This window comes from Oncorhynchus nerka, linkage group LG6, assembly GCF_034236695.1.
Source record: "Oncorhynchus nerka isolate Pitt River linkage group LG6, Oner_Uvic_2.0, whole genome shotgun sequence".
NCBI classification, from domain to species: Eukaryota; Metazoa; Chordata; class Actinopteri; order Salmoniformes; family Salmonidae; genus Oncorhynchus; species Oncorhynchus nerka.
In genome coordinates, this window is record NC_088401.1 from 9,623,100 (window position 1) to 9,648,958 (window position 25,859).

General features: G+C 45.4%; 1 protein-coding gene across 1 annotated transcript in view; it reads right to left on the minus strand.

Annotated features, from left to right (window-relative positions):
- Positions 1-22,414: 22,414 nt before the first annotated feature.
- LOC115115985 (noelin-3-like) overlaps positions 22,415-25,859 on the minus strand; it is a 38,603-nt gene continuing 35,158 nt past the window's right edge. The window contains exon 6 of the mRNA XM_029644471.2: positions 22,415-24,061. Coding sequence (XP_029500331.2) covers positions 23,384-24,061 — 678 coding nt within the window. The 3' untranslated portion in view covers positions 22,415-23,383. The remainder of the gene's footprint in view (positions 24,062-25,859) is intronic.

The following is a 25,859-nucleotide window of genomic DNA, read 5'->3' on the forward strand; positions in this document are numbered from 1 at the left end:
AGAGAGACACTCTCTCTACTACAGAGACACACTCTCTACCACAGAGACACACTCTCCCTACCACAGATACACACTCTCTCCACCACAGAGATACACTCTCTCCACCACAGAGATACACTCTCTACCACAGAGAGACACTCTCCCTACCAGAGAGGTACACTCTCTCTACCACAGACACACTCTCTCTACAACTCTCTCTACCACAGATACACACTCTCTCTACTACAGACACACTCTCTCTACCACAGAGGCACACTCTCTCTACCACAGAGACATACTCTCTACCGCAGAGAGACACTCTATACCACAAACACACTCTCTCTACCACTCTCACTAACAGAGACATAAATGATATCTACCACTCTCTCTACCACAGTCACACTCTCTCTACCACATACACACTCTCTCTCTACCACAGACACACTCTCTCTACCACAGAGACACTCTCTCTACCACAGAGATACACTCTCTCTACCACAGACACACACTCTCTACCAAAGAGACACACTCTCTACCACAGAGACACACTCTCTCTACCACAGACACACTCTCTACCACAGAGACACACTCTCTCTACTACAGACACACTGTCTCTACCACAGAGGCACACTCTCTCTACCACAGAGACACTCTATACCACAAACACACTCTCTCTACCACTCTCTCTAACAGAGACAGAAATGATATCTACGACTCTCTCTACCACTCTCTCTGCCACAGAGACACACTCTCTCTACTACAGACACACTCTCTCTACCACAGAGGCACACTCTCTCTACCAGAAGCACACTCTCTCTACCACAGACACACTCTCTCTACCACAGAGACACTCTCTCTACCACAGAGACACTCTCTCTACCACAGAGACACTCTCTCTACCACAGAGACACTCTCTCTATCACAGAGATACACTCTCTCTACCACAGACACACACTCTCTATCACAGAGACACACTCTCTACCACAGAGACACACTCTCTACCACAGAGACACACTCTCTCTACCACAGAGACACACTCTCTCTACCACAGACACACTCTCTACCACAGACACACTCTCTACCACAGAGATGCACTCTCTACCACAGAGATGCACTCTCTACCACAGAGACACACTCTCTACCACAGAGACACTCTCTCTATCCCAGAGATACACTCTCTCTACCACAGACACACACTCTCTATCACAGAGACACACTCTCTACCACAGAGACACACTCTCTACCACAGAGACACACTCTCTCTACCACAGAGACACACTCTCTCTACCACAGACACACTCTCTACCACAGACACACTCTCTACCACAGAGATGCACTCTCTACCACAGAGATGCACTCTCTCTACCAGAGAGGCACACTCTCTACCACAGAGACACACTCTCTACCAGAGAGGCACACTCTCTCCACCACAGAGACACACTCTCTCTACAACTCTCTCTACCACAGACACACACTATCTCTACCACAGAGACACACTCTCTTTAGCACATAGACACACTCTCTACCACAGAGACACTATCTCTCAACCACAGATACACACTTTCTCTACCACAGAGACACACTTTCTCTACCACTCTCTCTACCACAGAGACACACACTCTCTACCACAGAGACACACTCTCTCTACCAGAGACACACTCTCTCTACCACAGAGACACACTCTCTCTACCACAGAGACACACTCTCTCAACCACAGAGACACACTCTCTCTACCACAGAGACACACTCTCTCTACCACAGAGACACACTCTCTACCACAGAGACACACTCTCTACTACAGAGACACACTCTCTACCACAGAGACACACTCTCTCTACCACAGAGACACACTCTCTCTACCACAGAGATGCACTCTCTAGCACAGAGATGCACTCTCTCCAGAGAGGCACACTTTCTCTACAACTCTCTCTACCACAGACACACACTCTCTCTACCACAGAGACACACTCTCTCTAGCACATAGACACACTCTCTACCACAGAGACACTATCTCTCAACCACAGATACACACTTTCTCTACCACAGAGACACACTTTCTCTACCACTCTCTCTACCACAGAGACACACTCTCTCTACAACAGAGACACACTCTCTACCACAGAGACACACTCCCTCTACCACATAGACACACTCTCTACCACAGAGAGACACTCTCTCTACTACAGAGACACACTCTCTACCACAGAGACACACTCTCTACCACAGAGACACACTCTCTCTACCACAGAGACACACTCTCTCTACCACAGAGACACACTCTCTCAACCACAAAGACACACTCTCTCAACCACAGAGACACACTCTCTCAACCACAGAGACACACTCTCTCTACCACAGAGACACACTCTCTCTACCAGAAGCACACTCTCTCTACCACATACACACTCTCTCTACCACTCTCTCTACCACAGAGACACACTCTCTCTACTACAGACACACTCTCTCTACCACAGAGGCACACTCTCTCTACCACAGAGACATACTCTCTACCGCAGAGAGACACTCTATACCACAAACACACTCTCTCTACCACTCTCACTAACAGAGACAAATCATATCTACCACTCTCTCTACCACTCTCTCTACCACAGACACACTCTCTCTACCACATACACACTCTCTCTCTACCACAGACACACTCTCTCTACAACAGAGACACTCTCTCTACCACAGAGATACACTCTCTCTACCACAGACACACACTCTCTACCACAGAGACACACTCTCTACCACAGAGACACACTCTCTCTACCACAGACACACTCTCTACCACAGAGACACACTCTCTACCACAGAGATGCACTCTCTCTACCAGAGAGGCACACTTTCTCTACAACTCTCTCTACCACAGACACACACTATCTCTACCACAGAGACACACTCTCTCTAGCACATAGACACACTCTCTACCACAGAGACACTATCTCTCAACCACAGATACACACTTTCTCTACCACAGAGACACACTTTCTCTACCACTCTCTCTACCACAGAGACACACTCTCTCTACAACAGAGACACACTCTCTACCACAGAGACACACTCCCTCTACCACATAGACACACTCTCTACCACAGAGAGACACTCTCTCTACTACAGAGACACACTCTCTACCACAGAGACACACTCTCTACCACAGAGACACACTCTCTCTACCAGAGACACACTCTCTCTACCACAGAGACACACTCTCTCAACCACAAAGACACACTCTCTCAACCACAGAGACACACTCTCTCAACCACAGAGACACACTCTCTCTACCACAGAGACACACTCTCTCTACCACAGAGACACTCTCTCTACCACTCTCTCTACCACAGAGACACACTCTCTCTACTACAGACACACTCTCTCTACCACAGAGGCACACTCTCTCTACCACAGAGACATACTCTCTACCGCAGAGAGACACTCTATACCACAAACACACTCTCTCTACCACTCTCACTAACAGAGACAGAAATGATATCTACCACTCTCTCTACCACTCTCTCTACCACAGACACACTCTCTCTACCACATACACACTCTCTCTCTACCACAGACACACTCTCTACAACAGAGACACTCTCTCTACCACAGAGATACACTCTCTCTACCACAGACACACACTCTCTACCACAGAGACACACTCTCTACCACAGAGACACTCTCTCTCTACCACAGACACACTCTCTACCACAGAGACATACTCTCTACCACAGAGATGCACTCTCTCTACCAGAGAGGCACACTCTCTCCACCACAGAGACACACTCTCTCTACAACTCTCTCTACCACAGACACACACTATCTCTACCACAGAGACACACTCTCTCTAGCACATAGACACACTCTCTACCACAGAGACACTATCTCTCAACCACAGATACACACTTTCTCTACCACAGAGACACACTTTCTCTACCACTCTCTCTACCACAGAGACACACTCTCTCTACAACAGAGACACACTCTCTACCACAGAGACACACTCTCTACCACAAGACACACTCTCTACCACAGAGAGACACTCTCTACTACAGAAATGACACACTCTCTACCACAGAGACACACTCTCTACCACAGAGACACACTCTCTCTACCAGAGACACACTCTCTCTACCACAGAGACACACTCTCTCAACCACAAAGACACACTCTCTCAACCACAGAGACACACTCTCTCAACCACAGAGACACACTCTCTCTACCACAGAGACACACTCTCTCTACCAGAAGCACACTCTCTCTACCACAGAGACACTCTCTACCACTCTCTCTACCACAGAGGCACACTCTCTCTACCACAGAGACATACCACAGAGACACTCTATACCACAAACACACTCTCTCTACCACTCTCACTAACAGAGACAGAAATCATATCTACCACTCTCTCTACCACTCTCTCTACCACAGACACACTCTCTCTACCACATACACACTCTCTCTCCACAGAGACACTCTCTCTACAACAGAGACACTCTCTCTACCACAGAGATACACTCTCTCTACCACAGACACACACTCTACCACAGAGACACACTCTCTACCACAGAGACACACTCTCTCTACCACAGACATGCACTCTCTACCACAGAGATGCACTCTCTACCACAGAGATGCACTCTCTACCACAGAGACACACTCTCTCTACAACTCTCTCTACCACAGACACACACTATCTCTACCACAGAGACACACTCTCTACCACAGAGACACTATCTCTCAACCACAGATACACACTTTCTCTACCACAGAGACACACTTTCTCTACCACTCTCTCTACCACAGAGACACACTCTCTCTACAACAGAGACACACTCTCTACCACAGAGACACACTCCCTCTACCACATAGACACACTCTCTACCACAGAGAGACACTCTCTCTACTACAGAGACACACTCTCTACCACAGAGACACACTCTCTACCACAGAGACACACTCTCTCTACCAGAGACACACTCTCTCTACCACAGAGACACACTCTCTCTACCACAAAGACACTCTCTCAACCACAGAGACACACTCTCTCAACCACAGAGACACACTCTCTCTACCACAGAGACACACTCTCTCTACCAGAAGCACACTCTCTCTACCACATACACACTCTCTCTACCACTCTCTCTACCACAGAGACACTCTCTCTACCACAGAGACACTCTCTCTACCACAGAGGCACACTCTCTCTACCACAGAGACATACTCTCTACCGCAGAGAGACACTCTATACCACAAACACACTCTCTCTACCACTCTCACTAACAGAGACAGAAATGATATCTACCACTCTCTCTACCACTCTCTCTACCACAGACACACTCTCTCTACCACATACACACTCTCTCTCTACCACAGACACACTCTCTCTACAACAGAGACACTCTCTCTACCACAGAGATACACTCTCTCTACCACAGACACACACTCTCTACCACAGAGACACACTCTCTACCACAGAGACACTCTCTCTCTACCACAGACACACTCTCTACCACAGAGACATACTCTCTACCACAGAGATGCACTCTCTCTACCAGAGAGGCACACTCTCTCCACCACAGAGACACACTCTCTCTACAACTCTCTCTACCACAGACACACACTATCTCTACCACAGAGACACACTCTCTCTAGCACATAGTGTCTCTGTGGTAGAGAGAGATCTCTCAACCACAGATACACACTCTCTACCACAGATACACACTTTCTCTACCACTCTCTCTACCACAGAGACACACTCTCTCTACCACAGAGACACACTCTCTACCACAGAGACACACTCTCTCTACCACATACACACTCTCTCTACCACTCTCTCTACCACAGTCACACTCTCTCTACCACATACACACTCTCTCTCTACCACAGACACACTCTCTCTACCACAGAGACACTCTCTCTACCACAGAAATACACTCTCTCTACCACAGAGACACACTATCTCTCAACCACAGAGACACACTCTCTCTACCACAGAGACACACTCTCTACCACAGAGAGACACTCTCTCTACTACAGAGACACACTCTCTACCACAGAGACACACTCTCTCTACTACAGAGACACACTCTCTACCACAGAGACACACTCTCTACCACAGAGAGACACTCTCTCTACTACAGAGACACACTCTCTACCACAGAGACACACTCTCTCTACTACAGAGACACACTCTCTACCACAAAGACACTATCTCTCAACCACAGAGACACACTCTCTCTACCACAGAGACACACTCTCTACCACAGAGAGACACTCTCTCTACTACAGACACACTCTCTCCACCACAGAGATACACTCTCTCCACCACAGAGATACACTCTCTACCACAGAGACACACTCTCTACCACAGAGAGACACTCTCTCTACTACAGAGACACACTCTCTACCACAGAGACACACTCTCTCTACCACAGAGACACACTCTCTCTACCACAGAGACACACTCTCTCTACCACAGAGACACACTCTCTCTACCACAGAGACACACTCTCTACCACAGAGAGACTCTCTCTCTACTACAGAGACACACTCTCTACCACAGAGAGACACTCTCTCTACTACAGAGACACACTCTCTACCACAGAGACACACTCTCTACCACAGAGACACACTCTCTCTACCAGAGACACACTCTCTCTACCACAGAGACACACTCTCTCAACCACAAAGACACACTCTCTCAACCACAGAGACACACTCTCTCAACCACAGAGACACACTCTCTCTACCACAGAGACACACTCTCTCTACCAGAAGCACACTCTCTCTACCACATACACACTCTCTCTACCACTCTCTCTACCACAGAGACACACTCTCTCTACTACAGACACACTCTCTCTACCACAGAGGCACACTCTCTCTACCACAGAGACATACTCTCTACCGCAGAGAGACACTCTATACCACAAACACACTCTCTCTACCACTCTCACTAACAGAGACAGAAATGATATCTACCACTCTCTCTACCACTCTCTCTACCACAGACACACTCTCTCTACCACATACACACTCTCTCTCTACCACAGACACACTCTCTCTACAACAGAGACACTCTCTCTACCACAGAGATACACTCTCTCTACCACAGACACACACTCTCTACCACAGAGACACACTCTCTACCACAGAGACACTCTCTCTCTACCACAGACACACTCTCTACCACAGAGACATACTCTCTACCACAGAGATGCACTCTCTCTACCAGAGAGGCACACTCTCTCCACCACAGAGACACACTCTCTCTACAACTCTCTCTACCACAGACACACACTATCTCTACCACAGAGACACACTCTCTCTACACATACAGTGGTAGACACTATCTCTCAACCACAGATACACACTTTCTCTACCACAGATACACACTTTCTCTACCACTCTCTCTACCACAGAGACACACTCTCTCTACCACAGAGACACACTCTCTCTACCACAGAGACACACTCTCTCTACCACATACACACTCTCTCTACCACTCTCTCTACCACAGTCACACTCTCTCTACCACATACACACTCTCTCTCTACCACAGACACACTCTCTCTACCACAGAGACACTCTCTCTACCACAGAAATACACTCTCTCTACCACAGAGACACACTATCTCTCAACCACAGAGACACACTCTCTCTACCACAGAGACACACTCTCTACCACAGAGAGACACTCTCTCTACTACAGAGACACACTCTCTACCACAGAGACACACTCTCTCTACTACAGAGACACACTCTCTACCACAGAGACACACTCTCTACCACAGAGAGACACTCTCTCTACTACAGAGACACACTCTCTACCACAGAGACACACTCTCTCTACTACAGAGACACACTCTCTACCACAAAGACACTATCTCTCAACCACAGAGACACACTCTCTCTACCACAGAGACACACTCTCTACCACAGAGAGACACTCTCTCTACTACAGACACACTCTCTCCACCACAGAGATACACTCTCTCCACCACAGAGATACACTCTCTACCACAGAGACACACTCTCTACCACAGAGAGACACTCTCTCTACTACAGAGACACACTCTCTACCACAGAGACACACTCTCTCTACCACAGAGACACACTCTCTCTACCACAGAGACACACTCTCTCTACCACAGAGACACACTCTCTCTACCACAGAGACACACTCTCTACCACAGAGAGACTCTCTCTACTACAGAGACACACTCTCTACCACAGAGAGACACTCTCTCTACTACAGAGACACACTCTCTACCACAGAGACACACTCTCTACCACAGAGACACACTCTCTCTACCAGAGACACACTCTCTCTAGCACAGAGACACACTCTCTCTACCACAGAGACACACTCTCTCTAGCACAGAGACACACTCTCTCTACCACAGAGACACACTCTCTCTACCACAGAGACACACTCTCTCTACCAGAAGCACACTCTCTCTACCACATACACACTCTCTCTACCACTCTCTCTACCACAGAGACACACTCTCTCTACTACAGACACACTCTCTCTACCACAGAGGCACACTCTCTCTACCACAGAGACACTCTATACCACAAACACACTCTCTCTACCACTCTCTCTAACAGAGACAGAAATGATATCTACGACTCTCTCTACCACTCTCTCTACCACAGAGACACACTCTCTCTACCACAGACACACTCTCTCTACCACAGAGACACTCTCTCTACCACAGAGACACTCTCTCTACCACAGAGACACACTCTCTCTACCACAGAGACACTCTCTCTACCACAGAGACACACTCTCTACCACAGAGACACTCTCTCTACCACAGACACACTCTCTACCACAGAGACACACTCTCTACCACAGAGATGCACTCTCTCTACCAGAGAGGCACACTCTCTCCACCACAGAGACACACTCTCTCTACAACTCTCTCTACCACAGACACACACTATCTCTACCACAGAGACACACTCTCTCTACACATAGTGTCTCTGTGGTAGAGAGTGTGTCTATCTCTCAACCACAGATACACACTTTCTCTACCACAGATACACACTTTCTCTACCACTCTCTCTACCACAGAGACACACTCTCTCTACCACAGAGACACACTCTCTCTACCACAGAGACACACTCTCTCTACCACATACACACTCTCTCTACCACTCTCTCTACCACAGTCACACTCTCTCTACCACATACACACTCTCTCTACCACAGACACACTCTCTACCACAGAGACACTCTCTCTACCACAGAAATACACTCTCTCTACCACAGAGACACACTATCTCTCAACCACAGAGACACACTCTCTCTACCACAGAGACACACTCTCTACCACAGAGAGACACTCTCTCTACTACAGAGACACACTCTCTACCACAGAGACACACTCTCTCTACTACAGAGACACACTCTCTACCACAGAGACACACTCTCTACCACAGAGACACTCTCTCTACTACAGAGACACACTCTCTACCACAGAGACACACTCTCTCTACTACAGAGACACACTCTCTACCACAAAGACACTATCTCTCAACCACAGAGACACACTCTCTCTACCACAGAGACACACTCTACCACAGAGAGACACTCTCTCTCTACAGACACACTCTCTCCACCACAGAGATACACTCTCTCCACCACAGAGATACACTCTCTACCACAGAGACACACTCTCTACCACAGAGACACTCTCTACTACAGAGACACACTCTCTACCACAGAGACACACTCTCTCTACCACAGAGACACACTCTCTCTACCACAGAGACACACTCTCTCTACCACAGAGACACACTCTCTCTACCACAGAGACACACTCTCTACCACAGAGAGACTCTCTCTCTACTACAGAGACACACTCTCTACCACAGAGACACACTCTCTCTACCACAGAGACACACTCTCTCTACCACAGAGACACACTATCTCTCAACCACAGAGACACACTCTCTCTACCACAGAGACACACTCTCTACCACAGAGAGACACTCTCTCTACTACAGAGACACACTCTCTACCACAGAGACACACTCTCTCTACCACAGAGACACACTCTCTCTACCACAGAGACACACTCTCTCTCAACCACAGAGACACACTCTCTCTACCACAGAGACACACTCTCTCTTAGAGGCAATTGCCTCTAAGATGTAAGAGATATATTGCTGTACTTTAGTACTAATATACTGTATATATATATAGGCCATTTGTCCTTATTGCTTATATTGTGCCATTTTCTGTAAGAGGTTTTTTCTTCCTCAAAGTGGTAGTTCAGTTCGTCCATCATATCAGATAGGTTACTGAACTGAGATTTCTCCAATTCCAAATACTTTTTCCCTTTAAATGTCAGTAAAGAACCTTGATATTACAGCAGGCAGTAGTCCAGACCCCCATAGCCAAGACCAGGTTGAAACGGAGGCTTCAACCAAGAATGCAAATTAACACCAACCCAGGCGATCTTAGGCAGAAAGAAAAATAACACAATGACTTACGATTGATATGGTAACGAGAGGCGCATTTTCAAACCGCTTTATCAACATTAAATGAAATGCAGCCTTGCTGTTGATATCGTTTTTGAATTATTCTGGCTTTGGTTAGTTGGTGTGATTGAATTGCTGCAATTGCCTGAACACTGTAGCTACAGAACATGGGGTCAGAATAATCATGAAACGGTGCTGGTGTTTCTGCTTCGATGTTTCTGTTGTTTTGGTTCAAATCAATGAGAAGAAGAATGGCGGCTTTAAGGTCAATCACCAATTACTTTTTATAATGGGTGTTGGGGTTGTGCCCTGGGCAGAAACGATAGTTCAGATAACTCTTTGTTTCTCTCTCACCTGCTAATGGTGGAGTCAACACACACACGTGCACGCACGCACACACACACACACGCGCGCACGCACACGCACGCACGCACACACACACACACACACACACACACACACACACACACACACACACACACACACACACACACACACACACACACACACACACACACACACACACACACACACACACACACACACACACACTGTTTTAAAGATTCAACCTGGTGCATGCAGTGAGATATGTCATGTCTATATGCAGTGAGATATGTCATGTCATGTCTATATGCAGTGAGATATGTCATGTCTATATGCAGTGAGATATGTCATGTCTATATGCAGTGAGATATGTCATGTCATGTCTATATGCAGTGACATATGTCATGTCATGTCTATATGCAGTGAGATATGTCTTGTCATGTCTATATGCAGTGAGATATGTCATGTCTATATGCAGTGAGATATGTCATGTCATGTCTATATGCAGTGACATATGTCATGTCATGTCTATATGCAGTGAGATATGTCATGTCTATATGCAGTGAGATATGTCATGTCATGTCTATATGCAGTGAGATATGTCATGTCATGTCTATATGCAGTGAGATATGTCATGTCTATATGCAGTGAGATATGTCATGTCTATATGTAGTGAGATATGTCATGTCATGTCTATATGCAGTGACATATGTCATGTCATGTCTATATGCAGTGAGATATGTCATGTCTATATGCAGTGAGATATGTCATGTCATGTCTATATGCAGTGACATATGTCATGTCATGTCTATATGCAGTGAGATATGTCATGTCTATATGCAGTGAGATATGTCATGTCATGTCTATATGCAGTGAGATATGTCATGTCATGTCTATATGCAGTGAGATATGTCATGTCTATATGCAGTGAGATATGTCATGTCTATATGCAGTGAGATATGTCATGTCATGTCTATATGCAGTGACATATGTCATGTCATGTCTATATGCAGTGAGATATGTCTTGTCATGTCTATATGCAGTGAGATATGTCATGTCTATATGCAGTGAGATATGTCATGTCATGTCTATATGCAGTGACATATGTCATGTCATGTCTATATGCAGTGAGATATGTCATGTCTATATGCAGTGAGATATGTCATGTCATGTCTATATGCAGTGAGATATGTCATGTCTATATGCAGTGAGATATGTCATGTCATGTCTATATGCAGTGACATATGTCATGTCATGTCTATATGCAGTAAGATATGTCTTGTCATGTCTATATGCAGTGAGATATGTCATGTCATGTCTATATGCAGTGAGATATATCATGTCTATATGCAGTGAGATATGTCTTGTCATGTCTATATGCAGTGAGATATGTCATGTCATGTCTATATGCAGTGAGATATGTCTTGTCATGTCTATATGCAATGAGATATATCATGTCTATATGCAGTGAGATATGTCATGTCTATATGTAGTGAGATATGTCTTGTCATGTCTATATGGAGTGAGATACGTCATGTATATATGCAGTGAGATATGTCATGTCTATATGTAGTGAGATATGTCTTGTCATGTCTATATGGAGTGAGATACATCATGTATATATGCAGTGAGATATGTCATGTCTATATGCAGTGAGATATATCATGTCTATGCTCTGGATAAGAGCGTCTGCTAAATGACTTAAATGTAAATGTATATGCAGTGAGATATATCATGTCTATATGCAGTGAGATATGTCATGTCATGTCTATATGCAGTGAGATATATCATGTCTATATGCAGTGAGATATGTCATGTCATGTCTATATGCAGTGAGATATGTCATGTCTATATGCAGTGAGATATATCATGTCTATATGCAGTGAGATATATCATGTCATGTCTATATGCAGTGAGATATGTCATGTCATGTCTATATGCAGTGAGATATGTCATGTCTATATGCAGTGATATATATCATGTCTATATGCAGTGAGATATGTCATGTCATGTCTATATGTAGTGACATATGTCATGTCTATATGCAGTGAGATATGTCTTGTCATATCTATATGGAGTGAGATATGTCATGTCTATATGGAGTGAGATATGTCTTGTCATATCTATATGTAGTGAGATATGTCTTGTCATATCTATATGGAGTGAGATATGTCATGTCTATATGTAGTGAGATATGTCATGTCTATATGCAGTGAGATATGTCATGTCATGTCTATATGCAGTGAGATATGTCTTGTCATATCTATATGGAGTGAGATATGTCATGTCATGTCTATATGCAGTGAGATATGTCATGTCTATTGGCAGTGAGATATGTCTTGTCATATCTATATGGAGTGAGATATGTCATGTCTATATGTAGTGAGATATGTCATGTCTATATGCAGTGAGATATGTCATGTCATGTCTATATGCAGTGAGATATGTCATGTCATGTCTATATGCAGTGAGATATGTCATGTCATGTCTATATGCAGTGAGATATATCATGTCTATGTGCAGTGAGATATATCATGTCTATATGCAGTGAGATATATCATGTCTATATGCAGTGAGATATGTCATGTCTATATGCAGTGAGATATGTCATGTCTATATGCAGTGAGATATGTCATGTCATGTCTATATGCAGTGAGATATATCATGTCTATATGCAGTGAGATATGTCATGTCATGTCTATATGCAGTGAGCTATATCATGTCTATATGCAGTGAGATATGTCATGTCTATATGCAGTGAGATATATCATGTCATGTCTATATGCAGTGAGATATGTCATGTCATGTCTATATGCAGTGAGATATGTCATGTCTATATGCAGTGAGATATGTCATGTCATGTCTATATGCAGTGAGATTTGTCATGTCATGTCTATATGCAGTGAGATTTATCATGTCTATATGCAGTGAGATATATCATGTCATGTCTATATGCAGTGAGATATGTCATGTCATGTCTATATGCAGTGAGATATGTCATGTCTATATGCAGTGAGATATGTCATGTCTATATGCAGTGAGATATGTCATGTCATGTCTATATGCAGTGAGATATGTCATGTCTATATGCAGTGAGATATATCATGTCTATATGCAGTGAGATATATCATGTCATGTCTATATGCAGTGAGATATGTCATGTCATGTCTATATGCAGTGAGATATGTCATGTCTATATGCAGTGAGATATGTCATGTCTATATGCAGTGAGATATGTCATGTCATGTCTATATGCAGTGAGATATGTCATGTCATGTCTATATGCAGTGAGATATGTCATGTCATGTCTATATGCAGTGAGATATGTCATTTCATGTCTGTGTGTAGTGAGATGTCATCCCTCCCATCTGTTCCCTCTCCGTCCCAACAGCTCCCATCTCAATTATGCAAAGCAGCCTGTCAAGTCAGAGCAGAGAGACAACTTTAGCAAATTACATGGTAATTACACAGTACAAAAGACCCTCTGTCTATTCAGGTAATATCTCCCTTTGCCAAAAGGGGGAATTTTCCTGGCTGTTCCTATCGTCGAAATATTCAGTCAATTATATTTCTCAAATTTATACACCTTTATTTAACCAGGTAGGCTAGTTGAGAACAAGTTCTCATTTGCAACTGTGACCTGGCCAAGATAAAGCATAGCAGTGTGAACAGACAACACAGAGTTACACATGGAGTGAACAATTAACAAGTCAATAACACAGTAGAAAAAAAGGGGAGTCTATATACATTGTGTGCAAAAGGCATGAGGAGGTAGGCGAATAATTACAATTTTGCAGATTAACACTGGAGTGATAAATGATCAGATGGTCATGTACAGGTAGAGATATTGGTGTGCAAAAGAGCAGAAAAGTAAATAAATAAAAACAGTATGGGGATGAGGTAGGTGAAAATGGGTGGCTATTTACCAATAGACTATGTACAGCTGCAGCGATCGGTTAGCTGCTCAGATAGCAGATGTTTGAAGTTGGTGAGGGAGATAAAAGTCTCCAACTTCAGCGATTTTTGCAATTTGTTCCAGTCACAGGCAGCAGAGTACTGGAAGGAAAGGCGGCCAAATGTGGTGTTGGCTTTAGGGATGATCAGTGAGATACACCTGCTGGAGCGCGTGCTACGGATGGGTGTTGCCATCGTGACCAGTGAACTGAGATAAGGCGGAGCTTTACCTAGCATGGACTTGTAGATGACCTGGAGCCAGTGGGTCTGGCGACGAATATGTAGCGAGGGCCAGCCGACTAGAGCATACAAGTCGCAGTGGTGGGTGGTATAAGGTGCTTTAGTGACAAAACGGATGGCACTGTGATAAACTGCATCCAGTTTGCTGAGTAGAGTGTTGGAAGCAATTTTGTAGATGACATCGCCGAAGTCGAGGATCGGTAGGATAGTCAGTTTTACGAGGGTAAGTTTGGCGACGTGAAATAACCGAAGCCTGTTAGTTCAAATAGACTTTTATTACAATAGTAATATAAGCCGAGCTGGTTCATGAAAACAACTAACTTTCCAGCCTTGGCGCACATCCTTTATACAGGTTACATCCTTCCGTCACACACATAGTAACTCCTCTTAATGTGTCACGGCCTGACCACAGTAAGCTGTTTATTCTCTGTGTTGGTTGGGACGTGATAGTGACTAGGGTGGGCCTGATATGGTTCCCAAACAGAGACAGCTGTTTATTCTCTGTGTTGGTTGGGACGTGATAGTGACTAGGGTGGGCCTGATATGGTTCCCAAACAGAGACAGCTGTTTATTCTCTGTGTTGGTTGGGACGTGATAGTGACTAGGGTGGGCCTGATATGGTTCCCAAACAGAGACAGCTGTTTATTCTCTGTGTTGGTTGGGACGTGATAGTGACTAGGGTGGGCCTGATATGGTTCCCAAACAGAGACAGCTGTTTATTCTCTGTGTTGGTTGGGACGTGATAGATACTAGGGCGGGTCATATAGGTTTTTTGTATGTCTACGTTGGCCTGATATGGTTCTCAAACAGCTGTTTATCGATGTCTCTGATTGGGGATCATATTTAGGCAGCCATTTTTCTCATTTGTGTTTGTGGGAACTTGTCTACATTGAGTTGCCTTGAGTGCACACCAGTAGCGTCACGTTTCGTTCGTTCGTTTGTTGTTTTGTTTTGGCGAGTTTCAGTTTAATAAAAATATGTGGAACTCTATTCACTCTGCGCCCCGGTCTACTCATTACGACGATCGTGACATAATGACTCCTCCCCTCTGGCACAGTTCTCTTTTTGCCTGGTAATCATTTTTTAGCTTGGTTTCACATTAGGGATTGGAAACTTTAGAGCCACAGCAATGGTTAAAAAAAATAAACAGTCATGTCCACTCCCCAGACAGGTGCATGTCTAATGGTGCCTAATGGTGTCTAATGGTGTCTAATGGTGTCTAATGACACAGACGCACACATAGAGTGCACTTATTCTTGCTGACTCCTCTGAAATCAACATACATGTTCTGTAACCCTGAGACTCTTAGGTTATCACGAACGGGAAACGGAAGGCTTTTTGGATAAAACAGAGGTATTAACATTTGATTTCTCAAATCACCCAGACTACATCACCCAGACTACATCACCCAGACTGTTAATGGTGTTGTTGCAGTTTGAAAAGGAGGGACATTTGTGGGTGTCTCTCTCAGTGTCAGTGCTGGGTGACAGTAATACAATGTGTATTACATTAGGGCTTTGGGGATAAAGAGACGATTCAAAATGTGAATATCCTTAATCAAAGAAATCTCTAGATTCTTCTTACTGTATTGATTCTCTTGAGATCAGGGAATGGTTAGTTTGTCATCAAAGAGGAGAAACCCCCACACCACCACCTCCACCACCCCCCATCACCTCCACCGCCCCCCATCACCTCCACCACCCCCCATCACCTCCACCACCATCTCCATCACCTCCACCACCCCCATAACCTCCATCACCACCTCCATCACCTCCATCACCTCCACCACCACCTCCACCACCCCCATCACCTCCACCACCCCCATCACCTCCATCACCTCCACCACCCCCATCACCTCCATCACCTCCACCACCCCCCACCACCTCCACCACCCCCATCACCTCCACCACCCCCCATCACCTCCTCCACCATCACCTCCACCACCCCCATCACCTCCACCACCCCCATCACCTCCTCCACCATCACCTCCACCACCCCCATCACCTCCACCACCCCCATCACCTCCACCACCACCTCCACCACCCCCATCACCTCTACCACCACCACCCCTCCATCACCTCCACCACCACCACGTACATCACCGAACCCCCCCCCACCACCTCCACCACATCCACCATTGGCACACAATATCCTCTGTCCTTTCCTGACTTAATACAATTACAGTCTCATAAAATCACAATATTCCCCCAATAGCAATTAACACTCCTACTTTTGAAGCCCTTTGTGAGGCAGAGGCCCTGAAGCTACTGAATGTGAGGCACACCATACAGAGAAGAATAAAATCAAGTGGAAAATATTCCTGGGGCTTCAGAAAAAGTCCTTTAAAGCGACCTATCATCAAATTTTAGTGGGTAGATTGTGGTAGATAATGTGTGAAGTGTTTGGAGCCCCTCTCACTAATGTGGAATCAGAACTTCTGAAGGTGAATGACGAATCCCGTGTGACTATTGACAGATACCACACAGTTTTAATACCCCAGGTGTAAATCTGAGAACTGAATTTAGCTGGAATGGAACAGCAAGAAAGCATTAAGGGGGGGGGGGGGGGGGGGGGAATAACCGATAAATTACGAATTGATATTCTACACAAAATTCTCTACACACCCAGCATCGTTCCTGGTGGGAAGTTGGTCCAATCTGGCTGAGAGGAGGTCTTTCTAAGGCCCTGAGAGGGAGAACATGCATGGTCATAATGAAGGACCCACTCTAGACTACTACGTATTTTTCCATGTAGGAGAAAATAAATAAAAGATACAGTTGACATGCCATTTCCATACTGATGAGCCCAAGCCTGTATTCATCAATGCTTGGCCTCGTTTGTCACTGCAATACCTGTGTGTGTGTGTGTGTGTGTGTGTGTGTGTGTGTGTGTGTGTGTGTGTCTGTGTATATGCATATATATGTATTCATTCACCTGGAGAAGCGATCCAAGTCATTTGTCGTGCATTGATATAGCACCCAGTGAAGTGTTCTACTGTGTGTTGATATAGCACCCAGTGAAGTGTTCTACTGTGTATTGATATAGCACCCAGTGAAGTGTTCTACTGTGTATTGATATAGCACCCAGTGAAGTGTTCTACTGTGTGTTGATATAGCACCCAGTGAAGTGTTCTACTGTGTGTTGATATAGCACCCAGTGAAGTGTTCTACTGTGTGTTGATATAGCACCCAGTGAAGTGTTCTACTGTGTGTTGATATAGCACCAAGTGAAGTGTTACAGGTTTTTTACTGTGTTTTGATAAGACATGATCAGTCAAACTTACAGCGTTTGAGGTTATGATCCTATTGCTGTGAACCATAGCTGTCCCTCCCTCCCTCTCTCCCTCTCTCCCTCCCTCCCTCTCCCTCCCTCCTCCCTCCCTCTCCCCTCCCTCCTCCCTCCCTCCTCTCCCCTCCCCTCCTCCCTCCCTCTCTCCCTCCCTCTCTCCCTCCTCCCTCCCTCCTCCTCCCTCCCTCCCTCCTCTCCCTCCCTCCCTCTCTCCTCTCCCTCCCTCCCTCCCTCCCTCCCTCCCTCCCTCTCCCTCCCTCCCTCCCTCCTCCCTCCCTCCCTCCCCCTCTCCCCTCCTCCCTCCCTCCCTCCCTCCCTCTCTCTCTCTCTCCCTCCCTCCCTCCCTCCCTCTCTCCCTCCCTCTCTCCCTCTCTCCTCCCTCCTCCCTCCCTCCCTCCTCCCTCCCTCCCTCTCCCCTCCCTCCTCCTCTCTCCCTCCCTCCCTCTCTCCCTCCCTCCCTCCCTCCCTCCTCCCTCCCCCTCTCTCCCCCCTCTCTCCCCCCCTCTCTCCCTCTCTCCCTCCCTCTCCTCCCTCCCCTCCCTCCCTCCCTCCTCCCTCCCTCCCTCCCTCCCTCCCTCTCTCCCTCCCTCTCTCCCTCCCTCCCTCCCTCCCTCCTCCCTCCCTCTCTCCCTCTCTCCTCTCTCCCTCTCTCCCTCTCTCCCTCCCTCCCATCAAGGCAGACACATGGGGAGAGAGGAAAGGGTGGGACAATCAATGCTAATCAACTTCTCTGGAAGATCTCTTTCTGATTTAATACAGAACTGCTGATGTCTGATGGATTTTTTATTTTTCGATGGGGGCGATGTGAGGGGGGACAGTGGGGACGGGGGACAGTGGGGAAGGGGATTGGCAGGAAGGAGGACAGCAGGGAGAGGGGACAGCGCAGATGGGGAACAGCGGGGAGGGGAGGTGATCACACTGGGGGCATTTGTAGCCGAGGCCTCTAGATGGGAAATCAATTTGTGTTAGAAAAATAACAATAGCAAAGTGCCTAAGAGAAGAGGAGGGGGAGAGGTGTTGTTTTAAGAGAAGAGGGAGAAGGTGTTGTTTTTTAAGAGGAGGGGAGGGAGAGAGGTGTTGTTTTAAGAGGAGGGGAGGGAGAGAGGTGTTATTTTTTAAGATAAGAGGAGGAAGAGAGGTGTTGTTTTAAGAGGAGGGAGAGAGGTGTTATTTTTTAAGATAAGAGGAGGAAGAGAGGTGTTGTTTTAAGAGGAGGGGAGGGAGAGAGGTGTTATTTTAAGAGGAGGGGAGGGAGAGAGGTGTTGTTTTTTAAGAGAAGAGAAGAGGAGGGGAGGGAGAGAGGTGTTGTTTTAAGAGGAGGGGAGGGAGAGAGGTGTGTTTTTTAAGAGAAGAGGAGGGAGAGAGGTGTTGTTTTTTAAGAGAAGAGAAGAGAAGAGGGGGGAGGGAGAGAGGTGTTGTTTTAAGAGAAGAGAAGAGGAGGGGAGGGAGAGAGGTGTTGTTTTAAGAGAAGAGAAGAGGAGGGGAGGGAGAGAGGTGTTGTTTTAAGAGAAGAGGAGGGGAGGGAGAGAGGTGTTGTTTTAAGAGAAGAGGAGGGGAGGGAGAGAGGTGTTGTTTTAAGAGAAGAGGAGGGGAGGGAGAGAGGTGTTGTTTTAAGAGAAGAGGAAGGGAGGGAGAGAGGTGTTGTTTTTAAGAGAAGAGGAGGGAGAGAGGTGTTGTTTTTTAAGAGAAGAGGAGGGGAGGGAGAGAGGTGTTGTTTTAAGAGAAGAGAAGAGGAGGGGAGGGAGAGAGGTGTTGTTTTAAGAGAAGAGGAGGGGAGGGAGAGAGGTGTTGTTTTAAGAGAAGAGGAGGGGAGGGAGAGAGGTGTTGTTTTAAGAGAAGAGGAAGGGAGGGAGAGAGGTGTTGTTTTAAGAGAAGAGGAAGGGAGGGAGAGAGGTGTTGTTTTAAGAGAAGAGGAGGGGAGGGAGAGAGGTGTTGTTTTAAGAGAAGAGAAGAGGAGGGGGGAGGGAGAGGTGTTGTTTTAAGAGAAGAGAAGAGGAGGGGAGGGGAGAGAGGTGTTGTTTTAAGAGAAGAGGAGGGGAGGGAGAGAGGTGTTGTTTTAAGAGAAGAGAAGAGGAGGGGGGGAGAGAGGTGTTGTTTTAAGAGAAGAGAAGAGGAGGGGAGGGAGAGAGGTGTTGTTTTTTAAGAGAAGAGAAGAGGAGGGGAGGGAGAGAGGTGTTGTTTTGAGAGAAGAGAAGAGGAGGGGAGGGAGAAAGGTGTTGTTTTAAGAGAAGAGGATGGGAGGGAGAGAGGTGTTGTTTTAAGAGAAGAGGAAGGGAGGGAGAGAGGTGTTGTTTTAATAGAAGAGGAGGGGAGGGAGAGAGGTGTTGTTTTAAGAGAAGAGGAGGGAGAGAGGTGTTGTTTTAAGAGAAGAGGAGGGAGGGAGAGAGGTGTTGTTTTAAGAGAAGAGGAGGGGAGGGAGAGAGGTGTTGTTTTAAGAGAAGAGGAAGGGAGGGAGAGAGGTGTTGTTTTAATAGAAGAGGAGGGGAGGGAGAGAGGTGTTGTTTTAAGAGAAGAGGAGGGGAGGGGAGGGGAGGGAGGTGTTGTTTTAATAGAAGAGGAGGGGAGGGAGGGAGAGAGGTGTTGTTTTAATAGAAGAGGAGGGAGGGAGAGAGGTGTTGTTTTAATAGAAGAGGAGGGGAGGGAGAGAGGTGTTTTAAGAGGAGGGAAGGGAGAGATGTTGTTTTTTAGGAGGAGAGGTAGGGAGGTTTAGTAGTTTTTTTAAGAGAATAGGAGGGAGAGGTGTACTTAAAAAAAAGAGTAGGTGGGGAGTGAGAGAGGTGCAGTTGTTTTTTGAAGAAGAGTGGGAGGGAGAGAGCTGGTCAATGTCTCATGGCCTGCTACTGTAAAACCAGACAGATTGGTGATTTTATCAGAAATGATGTGTGTGTGTGTGTGAGAGAGAGAGAGAGAGAGAGAGAGTGTGTATGTGCTTGCGTGTTTATAAAATAGATAGTTACCATATACTGTCAGTGTTGGTGACAGAAACTGAGCTACAATATGAGTGTATGGGGACAGGGGGGTGATGCAGTGAGCAATCTGAACCCACCCAGCTCTTCTCTGTTCCTGATTGGAATGCCAAAGGATAGCACTCAGACAAAAAATATTTAAAATGGATAAATGAAAGTTCCAATCCATCATCATCATCATCATTCATAAACGGGGCCTTCATAATAGGATTCCCTTCAACCGAGCAGTTTTTTTTTTTTATCTTGGCAGGAAGATGTCAAATTTTTATATTTTACTCGGTCTGTAAAATATTTCTCTATTTCAGAGTTGTATTATCAGGCAGACTTCTTTCAAAAATGTCACAGGTAAAACAGACATCAAGATGCAGGCAGACTACAGGTAAAACAGACATCAAGATGCAGGCAGACTACAGGTAAAACAGACATCAAGATGCAGGCAGACTACAGGTAAAACATACATCAAGATGCAGGCAGGCTACAGGTAAAACAGACATCAAGATGCAGGCAGACTACAGGTAAAACAGACATCAAGATGCAGGCAGGCTACAGGTAAAACAGACATCAAGATGCAGGCAGACTACAGGTAAAACAGACATCAAGATGCAGGCAGGCTACAGGTAAAACAGACATCAAGATGCAGGCAGACTACAGGTAAAACAGACATCAAGATGCAGGCAGACTACAGGTAAAACAGACATCAAGATGCAGGCAGAACATGTTGAGCGTGACAACAATGTGCACCCAGAAGCGTTGCAGTTTTTGACACAAACCGGTGTGCCTGTCACCTACTAACATGATCCATTCAAAGGCACTTACATTTTCTGTCTTGCCCATTCACTCTCTGAATGGCACAGGTACACAATCCATGTCTCAGTTGTCTCAATGCTTAAGAATCCTTCTTTAACCCGTCTGCTCCCCTTCATCTACACTGATTGAAGGTGGTTTAAACAAGTGACATCAATACGTGATCATAGATTTCACCTGGATTCACCTGGTCAGTCTGTGTCTTGGAACGAGCAGTTGTTAATGTTTAGTGCACCTAGTGTATATCAAGACGCAGCATTTTCATACCAAGATAAAAAGCATTGAATTACTTTGGTGCTGCATTGGGTGGGTTTCAGTTTTGTGCTATAAGAGGTAATGCCTTTGAAACACAAATAAAAAAAGTGATACACTTTTGATACAGTATTTTATAACAAACAAAATATTTACTTAGCTTTCGCATAGAGACATACAATTGTTACCACAATGTTTTCCATAATCAGACTGTTCATGTAACATGGCAGTACATACTCTGGAGAGGACCTCAAACTAGGTTTAAATACTTTAAATAGACATCACTACAAACACTGTGAGAACTGAAGGACATCTGGAACAGAACCATTGAAAATACACTGTTATCGTAAATTACAGCAGACAAAATGTCAGACAGTCATGCACATATCTATCAAGAGCCTGTGGATCATAGAGAACGTAAAGACAGCAGTAAATAAGGCCATACAGTAAACTCCTATTTCAGCAGCGATGGGAAAAGAAAAGGATCATAGAGAACGTAAAGACAGCAGTAAATAAGGCCATACAGTAAACTCCTATTTCAGCAGCGATGGGAAAAGAAAAGGATCATAGAGAACGTAAAGACAGCAGTAAATAAGGCCATACAGTAAACTCCTATTTCAGCAGCGATGGGAAAAGAAAAGGATCATAGAGAACGTAAAGACAGCAGTAAATAAGGCCATACAGTAAACTCCTATTTCAGCAGCGATGGGAAAAGAAAAGGATCATAGAGAACGTAAAGACAGCAGTAAATAAGGCCATACAGTAAACTCCTATTTCAGCAGCGATGGGAAAAGAAAAAAAGAAGAAGAGAGGATAAATAGAATCTATGACATTCTGTCCGTGTTCAAGTCACCTCAAGTGTTCTGGCCCAGAAAATACAAAAAAAGGGCAATTTCTTCAAGTATGGCAACGTAATGACAGAGCAGTTCACTTTAGGGAGGAGGTGAGGAAAAACATGAACAAGGTTGTAAAGCAACAAGGTCCCTTTTTATACCACAAATGATGGCGCTTTGCCTTGGAAAGTTGCTGTTGTCATTTCTACGGTGTCCATATGAGGACTTGTGACATTTCATCTCCCGTTTCCTCTAGGAGTCGTCTTGGGTTTTGATGACGTGGAACAGAGTGACATTGAACAGCACCTGGTGTCCATTGTTCCAGCCATAGAGGTGCCTCTCCCTGGAGTTATAGGCCAGCATGGAGATGTGAAAGTACTGGTTGTGGAAAGGGATGTCTGTGTACTCATAGCTGGAGGTCTTGGTGGAGTACGCGTAGTAGACCTTAGCACCTGTCAGGTGAGAGTTGGTGATGTAGAGTGTTCCGCAGATCATAAAGGATTCCCCCGCGTTCCGTCTGGAATATTCCGTGTTCCACGTCTTCCGGACCTCCAGGGTGTCCGGGTCCATCTGGGCGATGACGATATTTCCCGCGTTCTGATTGGTTGCGTACACTACCCACATGCCCAGTTCGTCGGCCATGACATCGATGTCGGAGTATCCTCCCCAGGAGTAAGGGTAGGTGTTGTGGAAGCCGGCGTACTCCAGAGCCCGCTGAGCCAACACTCGACCCGTCTCAAAACTGTACTTCACGATGATGTTGCTCTGGTACTTGTTGTAATACAGGGACCCATTGTACGCCACGTGACCGGTTCCCTCCCATTTAAATGGGAGGTTGTAGGTTCGAGACACCACGTTAGCTACAAAGTCGTCCATGGTCTTGTACTCACGTACAATCTTACTGTTGGTGTAGCTGTCCATGTACCAGACCTATGTCAGAGAAAGATGAATAGCAGGAATTAGTGGAAACCACAAACTGATGTGTATTTAAACTGAACACTGACTGAGTTAACATGCAACATACATTTAAATATCTTTACAGAAAGGTGACTTTTTTCTCCATCTCTCTTATGAATATATAGTGGCTTGTGAAAGTATCCACCCCCTTGGCATTTTTCCTATTTTGTTGCCTTACAACCTGGAATTAAAATAGTTTTTTCGGGGGGGGGGGGGTTGTATCATTTGATTTACAAAACATGCCTACCACTTTGAAGATAAAAAATATTTGATTTGTGAAACAAACATTGAGAGTGCATAACAATTCAATCCCCCAAAGTCAATCATTTGTAGAGCCACCGTTTGCAACAATTAAAGCTTCAAGTCTCTTGGGGTATGTCTCTATAAACTTGGCACATCTAGCCACTGGGTTTTTGCTGATTCTTCAAGGAAAAACTGCTCCAGCTCCTTCAAGTTGGATGGGTTCCGCTGGTGTACAGCAATCTTTAAGTCATACCACAGACTCTCAATTGGATTGAGGTCTGCGCTTTGACTAGGCCATTCCAAGACATTTAAAATTACCTTAATCCACTCGAGTGTTGCTTTAGCAGTATGCTTAGGGTCATTTTCCTGCTGGAAGGTGAACCTCCGTCCCAGTCTCAAATCTCTGGCAGACTGCCACCACCATACTTCACTGTGGGGATGGTGTTCTCGCGGTGATGAGAGGTGTTGGGTTTGCACCAGACATAACGTTTTCCTTGATGGCCAAAAAGATACATTTTTAGTTTAATCTGACCAGAGTACCTTCTTCTGTAAATTTGGGGAGACTCCCACATGTATTTTGGCGAACACCAAACGTGTTTGCTTATTTTTTCTTTAAGCAATGGCTTTTTTTCTGGCCACTCTTCCATAAAGCCCAGCTCTGTGGAGTGTACGGCTTAAAGTGGTGCTATGGACAGATACTCCAATCTCCGTTGTGGAGCTTTTCAGCTCTTTCAGGGTTATCTTTGGTCTCTTTGTTGCCTCTCTGATTAATGCCCTCCTTGCCTGGTCTGTGAGTTTTGGGGGGCGGCCCTCTCTTGGCAGGTTTGTTGTGGTGCCATATTCTTTCAATTTTTTAATAATAGATTTAATGGAGCTCTATGGGCTGTTCAAAGTTTTGTATATTTTTTTATAACCCAAGCCTTGGTCCTTAATGCCCTCCTTGGTCTTCATGGTGCCACTTGCTTGGTGGTGCCCCTTGCTTAGTGGTGTTGCAGACTCTGGGGCCTTTCAGAATAGGTGTATATACAGTATACTGAGATCATGTGACAGATCATGTGAACCTTAGATTGCACACAGGTGGACTTTATTTAACTAATTATGTGACTTCTGAAGGTAATTGGTTGCACCAGATCTTATTTAGGGGCTTCATAGTAAAGGGGGTGAATACACATACACGCACAACTTTTCAAATTTATTTTTAAAAAAAGTCATTTTTTTCATTTCACTTCCCCAATATGGACTATTTTGTGTATGTCCAAATATCCAAATATCCAAATTACAGGTTGAAATGCAACAAAATAGGAACAATGGCAAGGGGGATGAATACTTTTGCAAGGCACTGTACCTGAACCACTTCACAAGGCATTATAAATCTAATACCTGAACCACTTCACAAGGCATTATAAATCTAATACCTGAACCACTTCACAAGGCGTTATAAATCTAAGACCTGAACCACTTCACAAGGCATTATAAATCTAATACCTGAACCACTTCACAAGGCATTATAAATCTAATACCTGAACCA